General features: G+C 37.2%; 1 protein-coding gene across 1 annotated transcript; it reads left to right on the top strand.

Moving 5' to 3' along the window:
- The first annotated feature begins 1349 nt into the window (after positions 1 to 1349).
- LOC122650589 lies at positions 1350 to 2391 on the top strand. Its single transcript, XM_043843990.1, has one exon. It carries the CDS (start codon positions 1651 to 1653, stop codon positions 2389 to 2391), a length of 741 nt encoding a protein of 246 aa, XP_043699925.1. The 5' UTR covers positions 1350 to 1650.
- The last annotated feature ends 6663 nt before the right edge of the window (positions 2392 to 9054 follow it).

Below are 9054 nucleotides of genomic sequence, written 5' to 3'. Positions count from 1 at the left end.
AGTTCGGGAAGGACTACTAGAAGCCATATTAGAAGGGGTGTTGAGGTTGGTGGTGGAGAACGATAATCAAGAAGTCATGGTGTGTTTACAAGAGGAGGACAAGGAACCGGCGGTGGAGATAAGACCGATTGTTGGAGACATCAAATACCTTGCTTCCTACTTTGATGCTTGTGAGTTTCGCTTTATTCCAAGGGCTACTAATGTTATGGCAAATACCCCTACCAGAAGGGCCCAATCAATTGCGGATAGGATTGTCTGCCCTATATCTGATCCTAGCTTTGCTATCCAGATGGATAGCTAGCTTGTTGTAATCCGTTATTTCATGTTTCAATGAAATTCCCTTCTACCAAAAAAAAAAAAACTACCTTCTCTATTCCCTACTTTAGGGTCTTTACCAAAAAAAACCTTCTCTATTCCCTAGAGTTCTAGAGTCTAGACAAGTGTCCTATTATATTCTAACCATCTTAAACAAATTGCCCTAAAAACCTATTACATACCCTCACTCAAAAAGTCAGAACTGAGAAGTGAAACCCTATTATATTCTATTGTTCTTTCTTTCCCTTTGGCCTCTATTATTCTTTCTTTCTCTTTGGCGATTGGAGTTTCCTACTACAGTTTATATGTAACTCTTTGGCAGTAAATCTCTCCACCACTCAGCCAGTCAACCTCTCACACAGTAAATTTTTCAAGCTCTTTTATTTATTTTTTATTTTTGGTAAAAATCTCTCAAGCTCTCAATCCAAATGATTGTATGCATTTGAATGTCTTATAATGCAATTGATATTGTTCTAACTTTTGCCAAGTTACAGTTCTCATGAGTTAAACGGTTTGATTGTCTCACCAGGTGACCTTGTATTAGTCTATTAGACTGTCAATTAGAAAAGATATCACGCTATTCATTCTTGTTGTTTCTCTATTGTACAGAAAAAATTGTATTTTGTAATTAGTATTATATCATTACATGTTTTTTTTCTTAGGATTCTAACATTGTATGCCAAAACTAAAGAAAAGATGCCTGATCCTAGGTAGGGTTATTGCCAACCAATAGATGAACGAAAGAAGAAAGTCAAATGTAACTTTTGTGAAAAAATTATTAATGGTGGGATAAATAGATTCAAGCATCATTTAGCTGGGATTAAAAGGGAAGTAAGCCATTGTAAACAAGTTACTGATGAAGTTACAGAAAAGATGAGAAAGTTTCTAGAATCATATTCAAACAATAAGGAACAAAAAGAAAGGGAAGAAATAGAGATTAGGTCTTTAGGCTTATATAAAGAAATTGATTCTAGTGAAGAAGATGAGGTAGAGATGGTAACAGCAAATAAGGGAAGCCAATGACTCCAACAATCTATGGGGAGTAAGAGGAAGCAAACTGGAAGCTTAAGTCAGACTCAGATGAATAATAAAAAGAACAAACAAGTTGTGCCTAAGAAGTTCAAGTAAATGAAGATAAAGACAAGTGTTAATCTAGTTGAAGCAAGAGAGAACATGGTTATGTCAATTGCTAGATTCTTCTACCATTTTGCAATTTAATTTAATGCAGCTGATTCACCATATTTCAGTGCAATGGTAAATAAGATAGCAGAGTATGGACAAGGATTGAGGCGTCCTTCATGAAAAGACATTATAGGTAGCCTTCTTAAGAAGGAGATGAATACAATTGATGAGTACTTGAAAGAATATAGAGCATCTTGGAAGCAAACTGGGTGCTCAATTATAGCTGATGGTTGGACTGACATGATAAATAAATCATTGATTAATTTTCTAGTGTATTGCCCATGTGGAGTGTATTTCTTATCATCTGTAGATGCATCTGGCATTTGCAAGGACAAGGTCAATTTGGCTAATTTGTTTGATAAGGTGGTGCAAAATGTTAGTGTGCAAAATGTTGTTCAAATTGTAACTGACAACCAATCAAGTTATAAGGCTGCAGGAAAAAATTTAGCCAATGAGAAGTACAAGTCCTTCTATTGGGCCCCTTGTACTGTTCATTGCATTGATCTAATGCTAGAAGACATTGTAAAACTTAAGAAGATGACTTCATACATTGCGAAAGGGAGAAAGATCACTAAATTTATTTATAATCACTCTTGGGTTCTTAGTATGATCAGAAGTAAATTCACTGAAGGGAAAGATCTTATGCCCTCTACTTCTACAAGGTTGGCCACACATTACATTGTATTGGGTTGCTTGATGAATCATAGAAGAAATTTGAGAAGGATGTTTGATTCTGATGATTGGTTGAATTCTCGCTATGCAAAGTTGGTTGTCAGAAAAGAGGTTAAGAAGATTGTTCGAAGTAGGAGTTTTTGGAGGAATGTTTATTTCATCTACAAATGTTTTGCTCCTCTTGTTAGAGTTTTGAAATTAGTTTCCATTTGTATATGCTGAGATGGAGAAAGCATTTTAGGAAACTTTTAATGCTCATGGTGGTGATTTAGAACAAAGGGAGATAGTGAAGTCAATCGTTGTTACTCGTTGGAATGATCAACTTCATCATCCTCTTCATGTGGTAGCATATTTCTTATTAGGATGCTTTGCCTTAATCCATGGATTAGTAAAATTGAATACATGATGAATGGCTATTAAAATAATTACAGGAAAAATAAAATTAAAGATGGAAGTGTCCCACATTAAACATATCTTGTGTTGCCTTGGATCAAATGTGACTTAAATATATGTGGGTCCCATGTGAATACATGGTTCTTACAACCATATAATATGGGCTAACTAATCTAATTTTGTTATAATACCATCATAGGTAATTATTTTAAATAATTTTAAAATGTAAAATTAGTGGCAAACAAACATGAAAAATTTTACTGTAACATTTTACATCATATTTTACATCTTGAAAACAAACACTAGGAAATCTTTCAACATGGAAAATTTTCATATATAAAATTTTACAAGAAAATTTTTTTGTGTAAAATTTTACGTTGAAACAAATGGAGCCTTATCATAAAACCTTTGATTCTAAGGTTGATCTTTATAACTCCATAGCTTTTGTCTCATCCACCAAAATAATATCACCACCAAAAAGCATAACCCAAGGAACCTCATCTTGAATGTCTCTAGTTAAATCATCCATAAACAGAGCAAAATTGTATGTAAAAATAAAGACAGAAATAAAATCAGAATTAATAAGCAATGCAACTCTACTAATTTCTATGTCTTCAGTCGATGACCACCTTCTCAGACAACATGTCACGGTCGCACAACCAATATGGCAACATTAATACTTCCAAATTAACATATCGGAAAACATCATAACTTCACAAACTAAGTATAAAAATAACTCCAAGCAATAGTGTCTCCAAAAATTTGTATGGGAATACCTCCAATCATACATGCAAAGCTCCAACAAGCACCAACAATACTCAATATTGTAGCAACAACTATAATCTCTTTAAATATTAGTAGCAGTAGCAAGGACCTCTTATCTCTTGAATCTAAAACTCAATCTCTATCTCTCTTTTCAATTCTGCAGCATATCACAAAGCGAGCATCTAATTTTTTTTTTTTTTCTATGAGTAACCATTTTATAATGCATGGCATTGAGAATGTAATCCGCAACAATTTAAAAAGGAAATGCTCAAATCAATAGACTCCAAAACCCTTTAGACTTTGTTGCAACTCTATCCAAGACCTCTTAAAACCTCCTAACCTCCTTGTAATATCGTGGAAAACAATATCTTGACTTTTATTTACAACATATCCTAGTGTGTGTGTAAGAGAGACCAAGCACAACCAAACTCATTAAACTCAAATTCAATCGTGAATGAGAGTCTTTTAATCCACAATAAATCTTTTTTTAATTGACTTCTAGTCGACCAGTGGATAATCTACATCTCCACCATATCACTTGTAGTAAGTCAAGAAGCGATTATTATAGAACCACGAAAATTACACATCTCTTTGGGATGTGCCATGGAATTTGCATCTATGATATGGCCTCCCTTACTAAGTCCCACCTGTCAAAGTGGACAATATCGTATCATTGGTGGGGCCAGATTCGTGGCATTTCATTGATATCAAATATAGGGATGGATGTGTTTGACTGTCAAGAATATAGTCGTAGTGAAAGCGTGGATGTAGAACCACAGAAAATCCCACATCGCTTGGGGATATACCATGTAATATGCATATATACTATGACCTCCTTACTTGGCACGATGCGTTTTAAAGCCATGACGCCCACCTACCAAAGTGGACAATATCATGCCATCGGTAGGCTGAGTTTGTGGCACTTCAGTTACTATCAATATGGATCAATATGATCTTCATATCATATGTAAAATATTACAACAATATTTCAAAAAATCTAAACTTCTTGTTGCTTCAAGATATCTACCCAAGAGCCTTTGTTCTATTGGAATATACAAGTGAAATCACAACCTTATATCTTATCCTCGTAGCCTCTGAAATCCGCAACTCTCTTTATGATAATGTCAACAATCCACACAAGACCAAGACAAGACTGGAAGCTTCTCCTTGTTATAATCGCATGATGAAACCTTGATGTACTAGAACTCCAAAACCTCTTCTTTATTTCACATTGCATGTAGATGCCTTTCAAATAGCAGCACTCCCCCAACACTTGACCTTGTTGAAGAGAAAAGTCCTTAATTGATTCAAACCTTGAAATTATTTTCTTATTTCCGTAAAATAGCAAGCGTAATCTCCTCTCGGCTTCTCCTTTATCTGTCTAGCACACTAAAGGAGTCCATGCGTATGATATAGCTGGCTCAAACCTCCATTCTACTGTAATAGGTTTCTTTTAAAACCTTTAGTGAATCTAGGATAGTAGTTGTTCTCCCAAGTGGTAGAGAATTGTATTCACTCTGAACTCTTTTTATTTCCAACTCTAACACAATAGAAGATCTGAAGAATTCAACTGAAATTCTTCTCAATTCAAAATTACAGGATTTCCTTCATCTCGTGTGACATCATAAACTGATAAGGATCAGGTTAAGACAAACTGAAATTCAAATTATAAAGTGAATATTTTTTTAGCCTGAGCATCCTTGTATTATTGAAATCCATTTTTTTAAACTCAAATGATTCCATGAAAGAGAAGAGATTCTTACTTAACCACTTCTGTCCATGCAAGATAGTGTCTCCTTGAGAGTTTTAAATGACCAAAGAGTCCTTGTAGAAATAATGTTACTAAAATACAAATCCCGTGTGGAAATGTGACATATTTTAAAAATAACAACTTCATGTGGCAATAACTTAATGACACATGACAGCTCTTAATATCATTTGGCAACAACTCCATAAAGATAATAATAACCCACAGCTGGCCAAGTCTATTGTCTTTTGATCCAAGTGTTGTTGAAATACAAGATAACTCCTTGTCCAACAAATTGTTTAAATATATACTTGAATGTATAATGTTACTTTTATCATTCGACTTATTGATTGCATCTTTCCATTTATGTTTCTTATAGTGCTTGCATGTATCACATGATGATTTTGTTGGTGGCGGCAAAATCGCAACGATACAAAACTACATTACAAAAATTAATGAAATAAGGATCTCGAAGAACACATGCTAAAAAAATCAAACCGGGTTCGTAGTTTACTTAGAATGCACATATCATGTTCCTCCAAAGGATTGTAGCACGAGGTCACCATCTTCATTGACTACACCACTCCTAATGGCCAAAACCCTTGCTTGAAGAGGAAGGACACTCTTTTTGTCTCTCAAGCTCTCTTTTCTCCAAAAGAATAATATTGTGCATATTATGCTTAGTGCAATTAGGGTTTCAGCAAAGCTTCTCTTAAATAGAAAAAGATAATTTAAGAGATTACAATCTAATAGATAAGATCATGCCAAGTGGTGTGATCTTAAAGGGTAATCTTTAGACTGTCCTTAATTGCATAAAAAGATAACACTAAAAATGCATAACTTGAAAACCCCCAATGATAGATATTTTCTTAACACTTTCTCCCCCCTCCCCCCACAAGACCAACATCCACAGTGGACTTAGTAACCATGGAATAAAATCACCCCCATGTACTTGAGTCCATTGCAATAAATAATATGAGTGTCATGATCAATGACTGGACCAAAAACATTTGAAAATGATTTTCAAATGTAATTTAATTTCATAAAATAAAACATTTTTTACAATCTATTTACAAAACAAACACCTAGCCAGGACTTTGACCAATCACAGTCTGACAACTTTCTTACTTGGATGTTTTCCTTAATGGGCAGTGGAAATCTTATTGGGTGTCACGCCCATTACCATTCATAACGTGTACGCTGAGCGGCCGATGTATAATCAGTCCTATCGATTGACATCAACCATTGGCTCACCACAAACGATCAAAATATAAATGCAACAATAAGTGCATCTCAGGTATGGGAAAAATAGACTACCAAAAATTCCTATTGCCAAACACAATTGGTGGTGAATCATCAATAATTTCAAATAGATTAATGTTCAATACAATCAAGTATCCGCATGTAAATTTCCATCCAATCGCTATTGGGGAAATATATAATACGGCAACCCTAGATCAGAGTGCCCAAGTCTGTCCATAGTTGAAAACAAGTAACGGTACTGTTGGGTTGTTGCACAAAATATAACAATTATAACAAGAACATAATAAAAATATAATTAATTAATTTAATCAAATTAAATTGGGTTATATGAACACACATCAAATGTCAAAATGTCCAACAGATTCATCATTCCATTAAGTTGTTGTCTAATCCTCATTGTATATTGGAACATGGTACCTAAGGAGATAATCGACTTTGTCAGTGATTCTTTCAGATGTGTCATCCTACCACAGGCTTCAAACTTAACCCTTATCTGTCTTGTCCCAAAGACTACCAATCCAAAAATGATGGATCAACTACGTCCCATCAGTCTTTATGGGTCAGTAACAAAGGTGAATGGTTACGAATTTTACCTAACATCATTTCTCTAGCCCAGTCTGCTTTCATTCTCGAGAGATTGATTTCATATAACATCTATTCTGCTCATTGATTGTTTTATTATATCAAAAGCGAAAAAAATGGCAAACCAAAATTTTTGTGGCAATCAAATTAGACATGAGGAAAGCATATGATCGTTTGAAATATATGCATTGAAGGAGTGTCTTGATATTTATTGTAGAGCAGAGTGGTTAAGCGATAAATCTGAAGAAATCATCCCTCACCTTTAGTCCTGATACACCACTTTCTGTGCATCCAATCCCTGTCTTACACGTGGCCCCACTTGAGCTACAAGCTAACCGGTTCTCAAACCGAAGCTTAAAAAGTCATGCCCACGACAGTTATACCGACCTGGACACATCAGCGAGGACAGTTGTAAACTTCCAAGTGGGGATACGCAGATAATCGTAATTCACGTGCCACATCCAGAAGGATCCCAAGATTTGATGAGAGAATCTCGGTTCTTGTAAGGGTTTCCTAATCCGAGCATGCAGGGACCACCTTACCAGAAAGGAAAGGTCCTTTGGCAGATCGGAGGGATGGAATAGGAAAGGGATTGGGCATGAACTTGTATAAATAAGGGCCCTATCGCTCATGAAAGGGGAATTCATTGAATCATCTATCAATAAAGAGATCAAGAAACTTAGTAGAGTTATCTTTGCTTTTCCTTAACTCATTCCTAGCCCAAGGCTAGCTTGAAAGTTGTACTGCCTGAGGGTCTTCCTCCCGTAACATTCTGTGTGCAACATTTTGGCGCCATCTTTGGGAAGCGAAGAATAGAAACCTGCGAAGTTCCCACCATGACTAACACTAAAAATCAGTCAAAAGTCACAAGGTCCGCCGTCGCCACCGCTGCTGCAGTTGCTCCTCCAACTGCTGCTCCAGTCGTCTCTCAGGGAGGAACTTTGGGCAAACCTGCAGGCTCTCATCAGGCGGCGGAAGATCCAATCCTCAAAGTGAATGAATCACAGAAGGAGGAATCTCATCCAAGACTCTCTCGAGACCCACCACGGTACGTGACGGTGGAGCAGTTCGATGCGTTGCAGGCTCACTAGCAGGACAAGATGAATCAGATGGTGGAGCTGCAGCGTGATTTCTTATAGGGGATCCAAATACCCCCATGTCCGCCATAGGACAGAGAAAGAACTCTTTCCCTGGAGCATAGTGAGATCATAGCAATGCAAACAATGCCAGGCGGAAGGAGAAAGAAGTGCCAGGGAATGGCAAGAATCAGGGTTCCTAGATGACCAAAGTTGAACAAGCTCTAAACGATAAAGTCTTGGAACTGCAGGACCAGATCTAGGAGGTCATGAGAGGAAAGAACTTAGCCCCTAGTTATGACTTCCACTTCACTACTAATCTGGCATTTATGGATGAAATCCGGTTGGAACCTCTGCCGAAGGGGTTCAAGATGCCAACTATAGAGCAATACGCAGGCACAACAGATCCAGAAGATCACCTGGAAACTTTTAAGTCCTTGATGTTCTTTTAAGGCGCCTCGGACTCCATAATGTGTAGAACGTTCCCCTCCACCCTAAGGGGGCGAGACAATGGTTCTCACGCCTTCAGCCGCGCTCCCTCTCCAATTTTGTGGGCCTAGGGCGAGCCTTTCTGGCTCACTTTTTGAGCAATAGGGTCCACAAGAAGACTGCCACCAATCTATTGGCCATAAAGCAATGCCCCGATGAGTTAATCAGGAACTTTCTTAAAAGATTCAATAAGGAGGCCCTGGAGGTGCGAAACCTAGATCAGATGGTGAAGTTTCAGGCATTGCGTAGCGGCATCCTAGATGTCGAGTTGAAGAAGTCCTTAATCATGGATGAACCAGGAGATATGTATGAACTTTTCTCACACTGTGAGAAATATATCAATCTGGCTGAAGTTCTAGCCGCCGAGCAAGAAAAAGAAGATAAACACAAGAAGAAGGGCCAAGAAAAGAAAGACATTCAGGTCGGGGAGAGTAGTTCAAAGCATGGCAGAGATGAGAAGGAGGGAAGGAGGAAGAGAGAGGACAAGAAGGCGAGGGTTCCCAAGAGTGACGTGGTGCCAAAGCCTATTTACACAGCCCTCACTCACAATCGAGTACACATCTTGAATGA

Source organism: Telopea speciosissima, chromosome 2, assembly GCF_018873765.1.
Source record: "Telopea speciosissima isolate NSW1024214 ecotype Mountain lineage chromosome 2, Tspe_v1, whole genome shotgun sequence".
In the NCBI taxonomy this organism is placed as follows: domain Eukaryota; kingdom Viridiplantae; phylum Streptophyta; class Magnoliopsida; order Proteales; family Proteaceae; genus Telopea; species Telopea speciosissima.
The sequence above is the reverse complement of the archived record's forward strand: the minus strand, read 5'-3'. Positions and strand labels throughout refer to the sequence as shown.